A 20,331-nucleotide genomic window follows, 5' to 3' on the forward strand; every position below is an offset into this window, starting at 1 on the left:
TATATTTTATAATCTTATAAAATGTATTTTTAAACTTGTTTTTAACGTCGGTCAATGCTAAAGGTCAGTCAACGGTCTTAATATTGTCATTTTCTATTTTAAAATTTAAATTTAATAATTTTATTTTAATAAACCTAAATGTCATGTGACGCTTTTTCATTGGTCAAAGTTATCTAACAATTTTTTAACCTCCGTTACAAAATAGAAAAAAATAGAGGAAATTGATACTTAAAATACCACAATAAAAAGTTTAGATATCAAAATAGAGAAAAAGTATACTTCAAAAACTAAATTGAAAATAAAACTTAAAAAGAATGAAGTTTGAGACATTATGAATAATTACCACTCAGTTTCATTATATTTATAAGTTTGAGAAATGATAATTGTGTGGTTGCAACCTGCAAGTGTAAAGTACAAAAATGATGAAAGCTTGTGGTCATAATTTAAAAATCTAAGAGCCCTCTTAAACTTGTGCCAAATAAAATATTATATGTTTTTTTTATGAATTTAAACATTTTCATACATAAATATATTTGTATTACTTTAATTACATTCAAAATTTATAATCAAAATGCATACACCGGCCACATGAAGCATGAAAAGATGACTGTCTAATTCAATAATTTGGACACAACTATTTATAGCAATTCGCACTTATTTGAAGAGAAAGGCAGCCAAATTTGCCACCATAAAAGTTTGTGAAAGATGTCAAAAAGAACTGTCCGGAGGTACAGTAAGAAAGGACAATCAGTGTTAGTAAGTGATTAAATTATTAATAAATTTATATTTTAATTATTTAATTTAAAAATTATAAAATAATATTTTTCATTTAAGTCATTGAATTATTCGAAATATTTCATTAAAATCGTTGAGTTGTTAAGTTCTTTTTAAACAAAAGAGGTTGGTTAGCATAATAGTACAAACCTTAAATCCAAATTGATATAATGGTTAGTGTCGTAGATTGAAGAAGAGAGTTAGTTAGATTTTAGCTTGCAAATTCTTAACATTTGAAATTGTTTAATAAAAAAAATTTTGAACTAGAGAAGAAACGAGAAAGGAGGGCTTTCGATTTATGTAAACGATGCGAATAGAAAAAGCCATATAACAACGATTTTAATAACTCATTGACTTAAATGAAAACTTTCAAATAGTTTAATAATTATTTTATAACTTTTAAAATTTAATAACTAAAACGTAAATGTTATAGTTGATATATTTATATATTTGAAAATATTATAGTAGCATTTAAAATATTCTATTCGATATATAATTTTTAATATATTCATTTAATATGATATATTTATTCCAATTAGTTTTATAATATCACGTGCTCATACAGTATCTACCGTTTCAGGATGTAATAAATTCTAAGGCTTTATTAACCTTTAATCTGTCCTCCCATAGTCACGTGATGATTAATTTTATTTATTTGAGGTTTTTTATGATGAATCCGTTTTACGAAAGACAACTAAATTTTTACGAATTTATGATTATTATTTTAAATAATATTATTTAAAAAAATCAGATTTAAAAAATTATTGTATTTTTAGAGTGCAAAAATAAATTCAGACCATTTTTAATGGGAAAACTTATGTTTCAACACTGAAAATGGTGTTATCGAAATTGAATCATTAAGGAAATGAAATGAACAAAATCGAACATCACGTGATCCAATTAAAAAATGGGTACGTACGTACATATAGTCCAGCAAGAGCTTACGGTTCATCGTCATCCTGATTATTTGACTTCCGTTCCATCTTACGGCCAATATTTACTTCTGGAAAAACCGGTTGTTGGGACCAATAAAAACTCGGTGCTATTCAAAGCAAGACAAATAATTACAAGCCACGTGTCCGTATAACTGTACCTGAATCCACATGAAACAAGACACCGAAACAGTCGACACCCAGCACGGTCATTAAATAAGTAAAAAGTTTCTTCTTTAAAAAGACAAAAAGAAAATAAAAACAGCGCCAAGTTCAAGGCTGCCTACCACGTTGATCCCAGCTGTATAACGGCTTGGTGTAATGTTAAAATGACGAAAAGGCCTGCAGTAAACCGTGGGGAGTAACGGTAGAATAGATTAATTAGGGATAAGGGAGATTAATGAGGGTGTTAATAATCATTAATTACCCAGTTGTTAATATTCTTTTCAGTCAAAGGTTTTAGGACTGACCTAAGGGTCCGGTGTCACGTGACATAAATCCCTGATTTCGAGAATCAATCTTTTGGCTGACTCAGCCATTCCCCCTGGTTTCACCCTTCTCCTTGAATCTTTCTGTTTTATAGGGACCACTTACCACGTGTCAAAATCTCAGAATATCATATTATGCGGCGCCTCGTAAAATATCTCCCCATTGCCGGAATCTCAATATCGCCGATAGAGCCCACCCCGCTCTTTAGTAAAAATAAAACTAAATGCCTTTTTTATTTTTTTTTACGGCTGGCTTGGGATCCTATAAAATAGCTCAACTTTCGGTATTCACTTCAAAACTTTGCCTCATTTGCTTCTCTCTTTACTCTCTCATCTATCAAAACAGCTCCTCCCCACTGTTTTTCTTTATTATTATTTTCCTTTTTGTTCCCCCCTCTGAGATTTTTCCTTTGCTCTGTTAAGTGACTGAGAAAAGCTCAGTCTGGTGGTTTTTCTAATCCCTTTCCGGTGAAGATATTTTCCTTGCACCATCTCCTCTTTTATCTTTTCTTCATCTGCAGCTTTTGCCTACAAAATTTTCTTTTTCTTTGCTTTCCTCCCTTTACTTACTGATTATTGAAGCGCGCTCCTTTTTTTATTTATAACTTTACATGAAGTTTATCTTCCTTTGATAAACTTTTGAGCCTATTAATGGTGGATTTCTCTTCATTTCAAGCTTCACTTTAACGTTTTCTTCCTTCAGCTTTTTTTTTTAAACCCTTTATTCTCCTCGTGTCTTGTTTTTAAAGGAATCTCGTCTTTTCCCCTTCAGCTTTTTATTTTACTCTCTTCCCACTCTCACTCTCAATGAGAAGTGAAAGCCTCTGAAACTCAAAAGAACCCAAAACGAAGAAAACAGGAAAAAAATGGATACTTGTCCTGTTCCTTCAATCAAATATGCAGAGCACCGCAATGAAACCAAGCTGTTTTCACCATTGTTAAATGTCAGACTCGAAAACCAGTCAGAAATGAAGCCTCGAATTGTTCGGATTACAGTTACTGATGCTGATGCCACTGATTCCTCCAGCGATGAAGAACATCAACAAAAGAGAACCCGAGTTTCTTCTCGAAACAGAGTAAAGAAATTTGTTAAGGAGATAACTATAGAGTCCTCATGTCCCACTGAGAAGAAAATCGTTGAGAGAAGTAAAACGACGTCGTCGTTGTCAAAAGCTTCTCGGAAGAGACCGGCGGCTGTTGCTGAAGCTAAAGGTAAAGCGCCAGCGAAAGCAGCGGCTGGAAAGAAGTTCAGAGGAGTAAGGCAACGACCTTGGGGAAAATGGGCGGCCGAAATAAGAGATCCTCTTAGACGTGTACGGCTTTGGTTAGGCACCTATGACACTGCCGAAGAGGCGGCAATGGTTTATGACAACGCGGCTATTCAGCTGCGTGGACCGGACGCGCTTACAAACTTTGCAACTCCCAAACAAAAATCGATTCAAGAAAAAACCAGCCAAAAACCGTTATCCAACTCCGATTATAACTCCGACGAAGAATCTCATAAAACAGATCCTTGCTCACCGATTTCCGTTCTTCGCTGCCATTCGCTTTCCGTCGATGAAGCTGACTCACAAAGCGCCAAAGAATCGCGCGAAATCGGAAGCGAAGCTCGAGATGTTGTCGATGATTCTTGCTGCTTATCGGGAGAAAACTTGTCGGATTTCTCCTACTATTCCTCTTTGTTTTCCGGCGACATGTTTTGTTCAGTGCCCGACTTTTTTGACGATGATACGAGTTTACACGAAAGCTTTTTGAAAGATGAGTTTAGGGACGGGTTTCTGAGTACGTGTGGAGATTTGGAGTTTGGATTTGGTGACTTCTCCAGTTTCCAACGTGTTAACGATCATTTCCAAGATATCGGGGATTTGTTCGGGTCGGATCCTCTCTTAGCTATTTGAGAGTGTGTTTCTCTGATTTTTTTTTTCTGTTCTCTTGTAATGCCGGTTTTACGGCAAGTTTTGCATCGGCGGAACCGAAAATAACGACGGTTGCTTTTTTTCCCGTTATCTGTTGGAGTTTTGTTTTGGTAATTATTTTTATTAATTAATGAAAAAACCTCCCTTTTCGTCTATTTAATTTTTGAGCCAATACATTTCATTAACTAAAACAAAAGGGAGAAATATAGTATTCATTTTTTAATTAAAAATTTTACATCATAAACGTAGAAATTGCAGACTGAAATTTATCAAACGTATTTATTAAATACACTCTTAAATTATATTTATAATATATTTTATAAAATTAAATTAATAATTATATATATGATTATGTTTTTTCTCTAATTTCATCATAAACATAATTTTAACTGTAAAATCAAGCTTACGAAACTCTCAAATAAGAGTTCTCGAAATTAGTTTGAAAAAAAAATAGAGAATATGGATTAGTGCAGTAAACACGTGCCGTGGAAAGATCCGTGCACCTTAATATGTTTTTATAAATAAATAAACAAAAGCAGCCATTCTGTCCGTATTTCAATTATTATTCAAAGAATGGAGTTAGAAGCTTTGTTTAGCTCTAGCTTTGCTAGATCCTATAGCCTAGATTACCCAACTCCCAGTTTCACTATTTTATTTATTTATTTATTAAATCATAGTAATATTAGTTTTTTTTTGGCGATTCTGAATTTAGATTAGGCAAAATTAGGGTATAATATGTGGATTTAAAAAAAAATCTAAGGATATATAGCTCCAAATTTGATTATTTAAGGTTATAACATGGTACTACTATATGATTAATTCACACAATTATGCAAGACACTGCACTGTTGATTATGTGCTGTTATATGACAAAGGATAACCCCAATATAAGGCTTGAGTGCACAAGGGATCAAGGAGTGACTTTTTCTTTTTGGCACCTACATATACCTTCTCTTTCCTCTATACCTCGGTTTACATAGGTGAATCATCACTCTATCTCATCATCCTCTTTTTCTTGTTGATAACTAATATCAACAATATTGTGATTTTTTATTAAAATATTATAGAAAAGATGATAATGTTTAAACTCGTATCATTTAAATATTAATGTTATGATATCAGAGAACGTAATTTGAAATTAATTTTTGTAAACATAAAGTGTTGATTTGTTGTTTTGGCTAAATAATAAATAGTTATCTCTATTTTACTAACAAGAAACGTAGATTAATTTTTTTAATTACAAATTAAAGAGAAATTCCATTAATGTAAATAGTAACATCTTTCTATTCTGTTGATATAAACAGGAAAATCTTTCTAAGTAATGAAAAGTGCATGTAATTCCATGAACAAATAAAAGTGCAAGTAATTATTTTATTTTCCTATTAAAGTACAAAAATTGTAGGTATAATAATTAGGGGTGAAGCTAAAATTGTAGATAAGGGTGAAAATATTTATATAAAATATATATGTTTAAAGTAATAAAGTATTTTTAAATTTGTGATAATCTTAATAATAAAAAAGTTAACTACTTATTTAACTTATAAAGGATTATTTAGGAGGACATGATTGGTGTAGCTAGGTTTAGGGTCATTATTATTGGTCTTGGACCGCTCTTATGTACCAAAAAGGAGAATTAAATGTTCAAATCGTATTAGGTATTATAATTATTTAAGTTTATTTTTTACCAAATTAATAATTAGATACTATTCATCCTTATATATTGTATTTATTAAATTTTATTTTTACTAAATTAGTATTTAGATGCTACTTTATCTTAATTTACCAAATTAAACTAAAAAACTCATTTTATCATAAAATATTACAAATTCTATAAAAGCAATCAAATTGCAAAAGCCTTTAAAACTTTGAGGACTCAAATTTATATTTTCTTATACACTAATTATAATATCAAATTAAAAAATTTAAAATACAAAGAAGCCTAAAAGAAATTTTCCAAAGCGTAGGGATAAACTTTATATAATCGAAATTGTTAGATTTTTGAGTAGTTAAATGTTCTTTCATTTAAAGATGTAATTTAATTCAATTACTAATTTAGTTTTATTTGTTTTATTCAAAACAATTTTCAAAAATAATTTTTAAACTGATTTTATATATGAATAATTCCGCCTAAAATAGTTTCTTGAAATCATCTTAAAACTTCTTCTTCTTTTTTAAAGACAAATATAACATAAATTATATTTGCTATAAAATATTATAGAAGTATTTTCATTTGACAACCGAAATTTATTTCATAATAAGATGATATTTTATAATAAAATAATATTACTTAATAATAATTTATGCCTATTTTTTATACAATAATAAGGATAGGAGATGAGAGTAAAATAGTTCAAACTCGTGCTAAACAGATATCGATAATAACTTTAATGATCGCTCCATTCAAGTCAAGGAAATAATCTAAACTATTAGAAGGGATAAATGGAACTAAAAAAAAAAGTAAACAAATAGTACATTTTATAGTATTAAAATATTCCTATTTTATATTATAAAGTATTTATTACTAAAATTTATAAATTATAATACATATTTAATCAAAATCTTAATATAGATTTTTAATAAGATATTAAGAGTAATACTTAAAAATCAAAATTAACAATATATAATTTGAAACAAAAACAAAATGCAAAAGAAATTGGTAAAATATTTTTGAGAAGAAACAAAATTTTGAGGAGAAATGATTGTATAAAATATAGATATTATCTCTTTCTAATAGTTTAATGCCACATCAATAATTTCATTCTAAATTTCAAAATTTTCATTTAAATTTTTTCAAGATGAAAATACTCATATGACATTAAATTATATAAAAATAGACAGATCAGGTGATGCCACAGTTTCATATAATTTTTTTAGGTAAAAAAAAACTTGTATGACACGTGGTGAAACACAATGGGCATTAAGAGAGTGGAGGAATTTTAGTTATGGCGGTTTTGAGGAATAACAGAAAATCGGTTTAAGGCGGGCGCTCAGCAGGTCACAGGTGTTGTTGAATTTGCCCTAACCAAGAAGAGGAAATGATAGGATTTGGATAAGTCTGAAATTTGATTTCAGTGTTTCCACGTTTCGTCACTCCATTAAATACACACCACAAAATATATCATATCATATGATTGGTACCTTGCATTTGCAATTACCTACCTTTTCTCAATAATGCATTTAACTCGTGTAAACTTGCTTACACTCTAAATTGCTTGTCTATATCAATGCTTATTTTATTATTTTATTTCTTACATTGGGATTAATAGTCAAAACATTCTACCCATATTCTCACATATTTCACACATAAAAGTAACCCATACTATATCAAATTATGTAGATTACAATTAACCCAATCATAAAAGTAAGTGAACATCAACGAGATAGATCAAATCATGCAACAGTTCATTTTCATGCATCTTCTCCACTAAAAATTTGACCAGTACAGGGCCGTATATCATGAATTTGGAACAGAAATAAGATATGCAAACCACAAATTAGCAATTATTATTGAGACGACAGATATGTTAGGAAATGCAAGGAATCAGAGTGAGGAAGTTTAAAAGGAAAAGGCCGGCGGCTGGACAGTGTGGCGGCCTTTGGTGCGTTTCAAATTCTGGGTCCCTTCGTTTTAGTGTTTGTCTGTTGGTGGAAATTCAGAACATCAAAGCTAATCGTCATTTTTGGGGCCAAACTTGACATCACTCAACACTTGTTCATGATATTAGTCTTTTTAATTCTACCAAATTAGGCGTCTCTTTTGTGACCTCGTGGGAAGTTTTGACACTTTATATATCTTCAATTACAAGCAAAGCTTAATTAATAATAATACCAACGGTGTACAAATTCAAACCAATTATTAATACACAACAAAAAAGAAATGGCACAAGTAAAAACATAAACTGAGGAAACAGTTTTCGATGGTCTGATGAAACACAATGAATATGTCCTATCAAAAAAAAAAAAAGTGGTCCCATTGTTAGCTGGTGCAGTATAAATGTCACAAGATTTTGTCATATTATAACTGAGAGCACACTCCTCCCCCTGAAACCATTTGCTGTACAAGAAAATTTTCATAGTCATCACCCAAAAGGATTAAAATTTTCATTAAATAAAAATTGTCATTATTCTAAAATAGTAACATTACACTGCCTCAGAAAAAAACATTACCTGACCAAACCCAGAATCAACTTTTCCTACCATGCCAAATATACTTAATTCCCATAATGTCTTTTTCTTTGTTTTGTAACCTTGGTTTATGTAACTATATTCTTTTTTCTGGGTTTTGTAATCCCATTTGGCTAGTAATATCCAAATTTTCAATCAAGTAGTTAGATTTCTTTAAGAGTGGGTGTAGAAATGTCATTTTCTGGTGGATTTTGGCCAATTAGAGGGTGTGGTGGATATGCAGGCTTTTTATAATCATAGAGTCATAAATCTTTTCTTTTTTGCAGTGACAGTACCTATTGGGGGAGGGGGTATTACCACTGTGATTTTTAGCTCTTCAAAATTGATTAATAGAAAGACAGTAAAACTGTTAAATCATGGGTCATAATCTTCTGGGTATTTCATTAGTTTGGGACCCTCGCAATCATACATATTGTCTGATCATTTATTTTACTTACCCACCCCTTTGTTCCCTAGTAAAGGTGAAAGAAAAACATTAATACATTTTAGCTGAATTTTATTACTTCTTATGCCTTTTCTCACTTGAATTCCGAGAACGACTTTAGACTTTTTATTGTTGGAGATGCAGGTTTTTAATAGGTTTTGGTCACTCTAATATACTTAAATATGAATTCATAAATTTTATCTTATGCTATAGTTCAGTTAACTATGTCTTGTTTTTCATCAATATTATTTCATTAAGATATCGAAAAACATACAAGTCAATCACTTTTAACAATTACGTTACTTTAATAAAATATTATCATTTGTCAGTATATATTCTATAACTTAAGTGATTTCATGTTACCAACTTAACAAAGATCTTAAAAAAAATTAACTAACCTAGAGACAACATGCTGCAAGAATGTTGAGCTCATATTTATTCCTCTCAACCCTTGCACGCAGAACTCTCATTCTCCCAACTCCAACAATGCTTTCTTCCTCCACCTTTGGCCTCGAAGCTCCAATTTTCTTCCCACTCGATTCCTACTGCCCTCCTTCCCATAGGGTGAACAGCTCTCAACCTTCACCATATCAACTCCTTTGTATCAAATAAGTCTCTATATTTGGTTTTTTTATTTTTATAATATCATTAATTAGTTTAAATGGTTAAATTATTTTTACTTCCAACTTATTACGCTTTGTTCGTCATTTGAAATTTATGGAAGTACATACTGAAAGAAATAAAAAGTTTAGGGAAAATTAAATAAAACCCAAATTTTCCTTTTTATCTCTTTTTACTTTTGTGTCAGGCAACTTTGACTTGGTTTTGATTCTTGGAAGAAGCACGCAAGGCTCATTGAAGCAATAAGAGGTCAGAGGAAAGGCCGCCACACAAGGAAAGGGGTGGTTGCTCCTAGTTGCACAACCAAGCACAAAATTCCAAAACTTTGAAGATTCATTCAGGAAAAAGAAAGGGTTCATTCAGGAAAAAGAAAGGGGCTTCAGAGAAAACAATCCAGAAGATTTCCTTTGTTATTCTGCTGGTCCTACTTAAGGATTTCAATCATGGCCGTACACGTATATTGTCAGCTTAACGGTCTTGCAAATCTCCTCCTGTGCCAAGTCCTGCTGCAACTAGTATAGGAATAGGCATCGGTCCAGCAGCCCCCACCTTGGTCCCCACCAAATTGATCCAGCTCAGCCATCACTGTTTTCATTGTTTTTTTGCTCTCAAAGGTACGGTTGTGATCTGCTCGTGGTCCCCTGCCTTCCCTTCGATCCTCCCCATCCCGTCCGCTTGATTTGGACCCTCCGTTTTGGATAAGTGTGTGTGCCTTATGCTGGAGATCCACATAAGCATGCTAACCCATCATTTATTGGCCTTCTTTATATTTCTCTGTCCCCTCAATAAAGGAAAGGACCCTCTTACTTATTTTTTCTAAAACTGAACACAAAAGATTTGGTCGTTAGAGCTTGAATTCAATGGTGAAAATTGGTTCGTAGCAAAGCATCAACCATTGTAGTACTCAAAATATCAATACTTATTTACATAAATGAAATCAAGCGATGAAAATTTTCATCTTCGTTCTTAAGATATCAAATTCAAATCTTGTGGATAGTAAAAACAATTACTCTCAATTTGAAATTCAAATTAGTTCAATTCTGAATTCAATTAGATTTCAATAATACTACTAAATACATCAATAATTAAAATGAATGCTTTGGGTATTATAAAAGTTAAAAATTCATCAATCCAGGACTGTACCATACTATTAATAGTATAAAATTGAGTACAAACGTACAAAGGTGTGAGTTGAGGATGTTAGGAGGGTGAGGGGGTTCACATGAAATATGTATGGGGATGTTTGCTTCTTTAAATTCAAATGTTTTATTTGCTCCATCCTCAACCTGCCTCTTCCTGTTTCGTAAAGGATAATGTGTAAGCAGTGAAGCAAAAAAGAAAATGCTGAGAGGGCCATAAGGCATGCGCAAGTGGAAGGGGGAAAACCAAAATGGGAAATGAGGAGAGGGCCATATGTAATATTACAAGTCATGTGTTGTGTGTGGGAAAGCAGGCAGGCAGGTAGGGCCGTCAGGGCGTAGCAAAGGGGATGTCTATTTCGCCTACCGACACCACAGTGATATGAGACCAAAGCCACTCAGATTCTAAATGATACGATATGGATACGGGATATCCCTAAGAAGAAAATATCTTGTAGTCAATGGTTTAGCACATAGCACTAAATGCAAGAAGATTTACAAAATAGCAGTGTCTCATGAATTGTGTTGAAGATATTTAATACAAAGCTGATCACAATTATGAAGTGAACGCACTTCTTGTGGGAATTCCCAGTTACAAGCATCCATGCTTTGCCTTAGCACTTCTACTGACTTATCTTATACCATAAAATAATGGCTGTCTCCATTTTCCAACACCCGCTGCCGACTCTCAAAATTTTAATCAAAATAATGGGAACTAACCTCTTTCTATTTTTAGTATTATAGTATTGTTCATAGTAAGATACACTGATATATCACATATAATTATTTAATTGCATTGTTAGTTATGTTTACATAGCATTTCAAATGAATGTATTTTTAATAAAACAATCAATTTACTCATTAACCTGACGTATAAAGATTAATTTGCTCATTTTTTAATAAAAAAGTAAAATACAATTCGAATCCAAATACAAAAGTTTTCGTGATACTTTTACTTAATCTTACTTATCCTTTAATTACATGTCACTTACATTAAAAATAAATTGAAAAAGAATCAAATAATTACTTAACAACATAAATAGATAATTTTTTTATTAATCTACAAGGCCTAAATTACTTATTTTTATATAAAAAATAAAATATAATTTAACTCTTAATATAATTATTGTCATAATATTTTTTACTGCAGCTAAGATATTTTTAATATTATTCGATGCGGTATCATAGAGGTATGTGAATTAACTAAACTTAGTTTTACTTGGGAAGAGAAAACGGTTTATATCTTTGTGATTCGACTATCTTTTGGACATTCCAACGGGGCAAGGTGAAGTGGTCTGTCAACTTTGTAAAAAAATCCTATCCATGGAGAAAGCCAACTTGAATATAAAATATAAGGATGACGACGACATGTTTCAATTTCCAAAGACAGCCTAATTTTGAACACTGAGAAAGAGGCCCATATTTTTAGGATTAGAAAATCTTTATGGGCTTGAATGCTTTAATAACAACTAGATAAGCTTATCCATTTTCAGTCCAGCCCAAATTGAACCATTTAAGGCTTTAAGTCCATCTATTTAAAGCACTTTAACTGCCAATCAAAGGAAACAAAATGATATCTTTGTTTTCCTTTGGTTGAGTTAGACAAGATACGGCGGATGGTTCTGAATGTTAGAAGCTGGTAAAGATTAAGGATAAACAGGAAACTGGGTTTGCCTTTTTGGTTATTCTGGGGCAAAGATGTAAACAAAAAGTGTTTTTTTTTTTTATTGTTGATATGCGGAATTTGTGGCTAATTCAAAATTCTTTGTGATATTGGTAACCCCAAATTCTCAACAGGGTAGGGGGCATGGGAGATGACATGCCATTTGTTATTTTAAATTTCCTGGCAAATGCAAGGGATCATCTTAGCTATAAAGCTTATAATAGAATTATTATCAGAGAAATACTATAAACGTTGAGAGTGGAATGAAGATTCCCTACTAAAAAAAAAAAAAAGGGAGAAAGACCACAAAACATAAACATTTTCATTCTCAAAGTCCAGAACAATGATTCGTCTGAAGTCCAGCTCATTCTCTAATTATAACCCTTTTGTACTCTCGTATGTATGTATCAGACGACGAGCCATGAATTGGTTACACATCATCCATCCTTCTCTCCCTATAAATAACAAATAAAATGTCACAACCCCATTTCAATCTTTGAAATTTGCAGGCTCAAAAGGTGAAGCAGAGATCAGCGGCGTGAATGAGGTATGTGAGCACCAGTGCCACCAGCATCAGCACGTATGCAATCCCTTGGTCAATAGACGTCCCTGTTTCACCCCCACAGTCAAACAATAAGTGCCCAGTTGATATCACAAATCTAAAAGAGAAGCGAAGAGAGGGAAAGAACAAACCGTCGCTCGTTGGGGCAGGGGCGGGAGCAGAGGACTGTGCCTGAACAGCAGCCGGCAAGGCAACCAAAGTAAAAACAAGAGCCACAAATACAGCTGTTAGAATTAAGTGACCCAAATTCTTATTTAAATAAAATACGATGGAAAATAAAATAAAAGTAAAATCCATATAGAACTAGACTTCTTTTATTTTATTTTAGAATAAGGTTTTTAAACCTTATTAAACTCCATCTATTTTATATTGATTAGGATAAGGTGTTTCAATCCTACTAGAATATGGCTTTGCAAGCCTATAAATAGACATAGTCTATTCCTCTTGTATTTGAGTAAAAATTTTTCGACATAGTGAATTTTCTTCTCCTCCGCCCGTGGTTTTTTTCCGAAAGGGTTTCACGTAAAATTTATGTGTTCTTTATTTTATTTATTTTATTCTATTTTATTTTTCACAAATTGGTATCGAGCTTAGGGTTATTCATCTCGATCACGGTAATGGCGTCTTTGAAGTATGAAATTCATTGTTGGATCGCAACACCGATTTGCGTTGTGGCAAATTAAGATGCAAGCGTTCTTGCAGATGGATCTAGAGGATGCCTGCTAGGATAGATAAGATGCCTTCGACATTAACAGATGAAGAGAAGAAGCGTAAGGATCGAAAGGCATTAACACAATTACATCGCATTTGTCCAACGAAATTTTGCGGGATGTGATGAAAGAAAACCGCATTGCATTATGGAAGAGGCTAGAACAAATATGTATGTCGAAAACTCTAACAAGCAAGTTGCATATGAAGAAGCGTCTTTATGCTCATCGTTTGGAGGAAGGTGCGTCGTACACGAACACTTAACGGTGTTTAAAGAAATTCTCTCAAACTTGGAGGCCATGGAGGTTCAAGATGATAAGGAAGATCTAGGGTTGATTCTACTTTGTTCGTTGCCCGTCTTATTCAACCTTTAGAGACACGATTTTATATAGCCGCGAGTCTCTCACAGTTGATGAGGTTTATGATTCTTTAACCTCGTATGATAAGATGAAGCATCTTGTGGTTAAACCCAACTCTCGGGAGAGGGTCTCATTGTTCGTGGGAGACAAGACCGGAATGTTGATGATGATCGTGGTAGAACACAGAACGGAATCCTCGTGGTAAATCTAAGGGTAGATCGAAATCTTCAAACAGAGGTAAAACTTGCAACTTCGCAAGAAGAAAGGGCACATTAAATCTGAGTGCTATAAGCTACAAAATAAGATTAAAAGGGAGGCTGCGAATCAAAAGGAAAACACCGGAAAATTCGGTGAAGGCGATGTTGTAGAAGACTACGCGATGGTGAACTTCTAGTTGCTTCATCAATGATTCTAAAGTAAGCGAGGAGTGGATACTTGATTCAGCTGCACCTTCCACATGAGTCCCAATCGGGATTGGTTTACAACTTATGAAACGATGTCTGAAGGTGTTGTTTTGATGGGAAATAATGCTTCATGTAAAATCGCGGTGTTGGAACAATTAAAGTTAAGATGTTTGATGGAGTTGTCGAACACTTAGTGACGTGCGGCATGTTCCGAATTGAAAAGAAATTTAATTTCGTTGAGTACTCTTGATTCAAAAGTGCAGATACACGGTGAAAGTGGGGTTTTAAAGATTTCAAAGGGTCCCTTGTTGTGATGAAAGGGCAAAGAAAGATTGCCAAGTTATATGTTTCTGAGGTTCTATCTTATCTTGGTGATGCAATTGTCGCTTCCTCTTCCTTGTCGATGATGATATTACTAAACTTTGGCATATGCGCCTAGGGCATATGAGTGAGAATGGCATGGCGAATTAAGCAAAGAGGACTTCTTAATGGGCAAGGAATTTGCAAACCGAATTTCGTGAGCACTGTGTTTTGGGAAGCAAAGAGAGTTCGATTCACTAGAGGAATCCATAACACGAAGGAAACGTTGGAGTATATCCATTACGATCGTGGGGCCGTCAGAGTGCCTTGAGAGGTGGAGCTAATTATATGCTAACCTTTATTGATGATTTTTCCGAAAAGTTTGGGCGTTCTTCCGAAGCGAAGCGATGTGTTTTCCACATTTAAGTCTTGGAAAATTATGATTGAAAAGCAGACGGAAAAGCAGATAAAATACCTCGCATGCACAATGGCTTAGAGTTCGTTCGATGAGTTTAATAGATTGTGCAAGTCGAAGGATCATGAGACACTTGACGATTCGTCATACTCCACAAACAAAAGCGGCGTTGCGAGCGAATGAACGAACGATCATGGAGAAGGTTCGATGTATGTTGTCAAATGCCAACTTACCAAGTCATTTTGGGTGACGACCTCTCATCGCATGTTTTTGATCAACCGATCTCCATCCGCTGCCATTGAGAAAAGGCTCCACAAGAGGTATGGTCGGTAATCCCGCTAATTATTCGATTTAAAGATTTTTGGGTGTCTGCGTATGCTCATGTTGATAATGGAAAATTGGAACCGAGATCCATTAAATCGTTTTCTTGGTTATAAAGTGGTGTAAAAGGCTATAAGTTATGGTGTCCTGAAAATAGAAAAGTTGTGATTAGCAGAGATGTTGTTTTTGATGAAACGCTATGCTACCTAACTTATCTCTTAAAGACTCTTCCAATAAAGAAAACCAAAAGCGGTGGAGCATCGATTAATACAGAATCAACTCCTCAAGCCAATACAAAATTGAGAATAGAGTTGCTTCTTCACCGCAATACTCTATCGCCAAAAACAGGACAAGAAGAGAAATTAAACCTCCAAAGAAGAATGCCGAGGTTGATCTAGTTGCTTATGCTTTAAATGTGGTGAAGATATAGATGCGAATCAAGAGCCATTTAATTATTCGAGGCGATTAGTTGTGAAGACTCGAGAAAAGTGGATGTTTGCTATGCAAGAGGAGATGGAATCACTCCACAAAAAAGAACATGGGATCTTGTAAAACTTCCTAAAGGTAAAAAGGTCATTCGTTGTAAATGGGTGTTTAAAAGAAAGAAGGGACTCTAGGAGTTGAAGAACCGGATATAAAGCAAGGCTTGTTGCAAAGGGTTACTGATCAAATTCGAGTGGACTTCACAGATGTGTTCTCTCCGGTTGTTAAGCATAGTTCGATTCGAGCTTTGCTTGGTATTGTTGCCATGCATGATTTGGAGCTTGAGCAGTTAGATGTAAAAGCGCATTTTGCATGGAGAACTTGAGGAAGATATTTACATGCAACAACCAGAGGGTTTTATAGTCTCGAAAAAGAGGACTATGTTTGCTTCTGAAAAAGTCCCTTTACGGTTTGAAACAGATCACCAAGACAAGTGGTACAAGAGGTTTGATTCCTTTATGACTTCTCATGATTTCAAAAGAAGTAGTTTTGACAGTTGTGTCTACTTTAAGAAAAAGCAGTGATGGTTCTTTTGTGTATCTACTACTTTATGTTGATGACATGTTGATAGCGAGAAAAGATAAAAGAGAGATAAGAAAGGTTAAAGCCCAACTAAGTGAAGAATTTGAGATGAAAGATTTAGGACCAAACAAAGAAGATACTTGGTATGGAGATTCTCGAGATAGAAAAGCAAGTAAATTGTACCTAAGTCGGAAGGGTACATTGAGAAAGTTCTTTGCGAGTTCAATATGCAGAGTGCTAAGCTGTTAGTACTCCTTTAGCGACCATTTCGGACTTTCATCGGCCTTATCTCCTCAATCGATAATGAGATTGAGTACATGTCACATGTTCCATACTCTAGTGCATGAGGATCTCTCATGTATGCTATGGTTTGTTCACGCCCGATTTATCATATGCGATCGGTGCGGTTAGCGAGATACATGGCGAATCTGGTAAAGAACACCGGAAAGCGATTCGATGGATTTTAAGATACTTACGAGGCACTACTAATGTTTGCTTACAGTTTGGAAGAACTAAAGATGGAGTTATAGGGTATGTTGATCTTGATTTTTTGGAGACCTTGATAGAAGAAGATCTCTCACGAGTTACGTCTTTACAATCGGAGGTTGTGCAATTAGTTGGAAAGCCACTTTGCAAACTACGATCGCTTTGTCTACCAATGAAGTTGAGTACATGGCGATTCTTGAGGCTTGTAAAGAAGCTATTTGGTTGAAGGGACTATTTAGTGAACTCAATGAAGACCTTCAAATCGGCCACGATATTTTGTGACGGTCAGAGTGCCATCTTTCTTACAAAAGATCAAATGTTTCATGAGAGAACAAAACACATTGATATTCGGTATCATTTTGTTCGTGATATTATTGCTCGTGGTGATATTGTTGTGAGCAAAATTAGCACTCATGAAAATCCTGCAGATATGATGACTAAGTCACTTCCTATAACCAAGTTTGAGCATTGCTTAGACTTGGTTGGTGTTCATTGTTGAAGTTAAACCCTTAAGGGTTTTTGGAAGAGGTGAAGAACTTGTTTATTGAAAGTTCGCGATGAAGAACTTGTTCATTGAGAATTTGTGTCAAGGTGGAGATTGTTAGAATTAAGTGACCCAAATTCTTATTTAAATAAAATCGATGGAAAATAAAATAAAAGTAAAATCCATATAGAACTAGACTTCTTTTATTTTATTTTAGAATAAGGTTTTAAACCTTATTAAACTCCATCTATTTTATATTGATTAGGATAAGGTGTTTCAATCCTCTTAGAATATGGCTTTGCAAGCCTATAAATAGACATAGTCTATTCCTCTTGTATTTGAGTAAAATTTTTCGACATAGTGAATTTTCTTCTCCTCTGCCCGTGGTTTTTTTCCCGAAAGGGTTTCCACGTAAAATTTATGTGTTCTTTATTTTTATTTATTTTATTCTATTTTATTTTTCACAACAGCCACGAAAGAAACCTTGGAAACTGCCATTTTTTTCTTTTTTAATTTTGCCAAAAAAGAAAATGCTCTATCTCAGTCTGCGATGGCTCTTTTAAAAAAACACCCCTGCAATGGCTTAGGAGAGCCTCGCGTGATGATGTGAGGACGAAAGGCGAGAAAGGGTTGAAGATGATTTTATATGGAAGAAAAGGGGGAGAGGATACGAGTGCTACACATGGGTCCCCTATGAACAGCGAAAACTAAAATTATGAATCCATATAAATATTGCTTCTTCATCTTAAAACTTAATTAAATAACCAAATACAAATGAATTGATTCTTCTCGTTCTGGAAATTTGGTTGTCAGATCATGATTTCTCATAAGCTTAACTACCCAAACGAAACAGCAACGGGCAAGGAAAAAGATTTCTTTATTAAAATGTTAGTGCCTAAATTATACTTAATTTCTAGATTAGTATTTGAAGTTTTTTTCTTTTTTTGCGGTGAAAAAATATAACCTAACCGCTTATGTTGTGCATTGGTATTGGGGGATAGAGTGAGTGACCTCCACAGCCACGCATGTGATACTTTAGGGTTCCTTGTTTTCCCGCCCCACACTCTTCAGCTTGTACCGTTTCTTTTGTTTGATTTCTTTCGTGACAGACTGTGATATTAGTTGGCGCCAACTGCTGAGCTTGAGCTCTGATTCGCGCCCATGTGCTCCTCTCTTTTCAGTTGCCTTTTCTTTTTCTTATACTTTTGTTATGTTGTCTTTTTAAATAAATAAAAATTATTCTCAACCCATGTGCCCCCCAAAAAACCTCTGGATTTCAATTATTTAAATTACAGTTGCAAGTTGCGACTAAGGTTGAAAATAAAATAAAATAATTGGAAATATGATAAATTAAAACATGTTTATTAGGAGAGACGGAAAGAAAATTAAATTTAAAAATTAGAAGGAAAGAAAATTAAATATTTAAAAAATATATTATTTTTAATTAATATATATGGCTCTTATCTTTTTTCTCTCATTTTTTTTCAATTTGAAAAGATTAGTTTTTTTACTTTAGGAAGGAAATTTGTCGTACTTAGATTTGTCTATGGATGGCCCGGCTCGAAAGCTCGCCCAAAAAATGAAAAAATTTAGGTAAAAATATAAGATTGAAAATGAGATTGGGCAAAAAAAAAGAGATCCGTTTAGAAAATAGACTGGGTCTTGAGTAAGGCTTTTTTTACCCAACTTGACCCGAATATGCAAAAAGAAAAAAATTACAATTATGTTGTTATTATTTTATTGTTATTATTTGAATATTGTATAACTCTTATTTTATTGTTACTATTTTAGATGCATTTCACATTTAGTTGTTAAGTTACATTTATCTTAGTGTTATTTAAGTATACATATTTTTAAAATTTATTTTTAATTTTTAGAAAATATTTATTTTAATGTTTTAATATTTTGATGTATTATTTTTTTAAAAAAATTATTAAAAAATTTAGCACATACAAGCCAGGCCAAGATTGGGTAAAATTTTAGGCCCATTTTTTTAGCTAAGCTTAGACATGGCAAACGAGTCTAATTTTTTGTTCTGCCCGACTTGGCCCGAACTTGACCCGGTCCATGGACATCTCTAGTTATAGCTCTTATTTATTTTTCTCAATTTTTTTCCTAACTAAGCACACTCAAAATTTATTTTCCTTCCTCCCATTACCTCCACTTTTCTATTCAATCAAGGAGGTCCTAACTGAAGTGTTTAAAAATTTAAGAAATGCAAGTTAAAAACTTGATTATCTAAAATTAAATTATTAGTTATTTTATTTTTATTATATACAAATAATTAAAGTTGTTGATTATTTTTATTCACTTGGAAATTAATTTTTATTAGAAATATTTAAGAAAAAGACCTTAAAGCTTTGTAAAATAATATTCAAAAGTCATAAAACAAAATTAATTCAGTAAAAATAAGTTTAAAAATACTATGAAAAAAATCAAGAACTGAATCGAAATGATATCATCTCAACAAATATTTTATAACATAAAATTTTAAAATATTAGTTATTTACTTATATTACTAAGAAAAATAAATAATATATGATTGGTATGGTATTTATAATTTTAAAACTGAACTACAATCTTAAATTTGTGGTTTAAATAATTGATGAATTTTGTAACAAAGGTGCATTCAAATGCCAACAATGGACAAACATGGCCTTAAAATACAAAATTATAGTGAGTTGTGGGAATAATATTAACAACAAACATTATCTTTTCTCAAGATTCTACACTTTTAATCATCATCCACAATCTAATACCAATAATATTCCTTTTACTTTAAAATATACCCAATTTTTTAAATAATAATATTTATTTTATAGATACAATCAAAAAATCACCCTGGTTATTTTTAGAAGTTAAATAATAATAATAAACATCTTAGTAGCTAACTTTTTCGCATTATGATATTTTTGGGACTTCCAATTTATAAGGAGAATGTTATTTTAGTTTTTTATTTATTTTTCATATTTTTAGTCATTGAATTTGTATTATTTATCAAACCACTAAACAATAGAGGGAAATTAATATTTATTAACTTTCTTGATATAGTATCCATGTGGCAGTTCATGTGTATGTCACGTTAGCAATTAATTAAATTTTTAAAAATTAAAATATTAAAAAATTATAATTTTTATACTTCTTT

The 20,331-nt window shown here is 32.7% G+C and overlaps 1 protein-coding gene across 1 annotated transcript; it reads left to right on the plus strand.

The window, feature by feature from the left end:
* Positions 1 to 2,467: 2,467 nt before the first annotated feature.
* LOC108450461 (ethylene-responsive transcription factor CRF1) lies at positions 2,468 to 4,270 on the plus strand. Its single transcript, XM_017748101.2, has one exon. It carries the CDS (start codon positions 3,061 to 3,063, stop codon positions 4,090 to 4,092), a length of 1,032 nt encoding a protein of 343 aa, XP_017603590.1. The 5' UTR covers positions 2,468 to 3,060; the 3' UTR covers positions 4,093 to 4,270.
* Positions 4,271 to 20,331: the final 16,061 nt, after the last annotated feature.

Source organism: Gossypium arboreum, chromosome 12 (genome assembly GCF_025698485.1).
Source record: "Gossypium arboreum isolate Shixiya-1 chromosome 12, ASM2569848v2, whole genome shotgun sequence".
Classification (NCBI taxonomy): Eukaryota; Viridiplantae; Streptophyta; class Magnoliopsida; order Malvales; family Malvaceae; genus Gossypium; species Gossypium arboreum.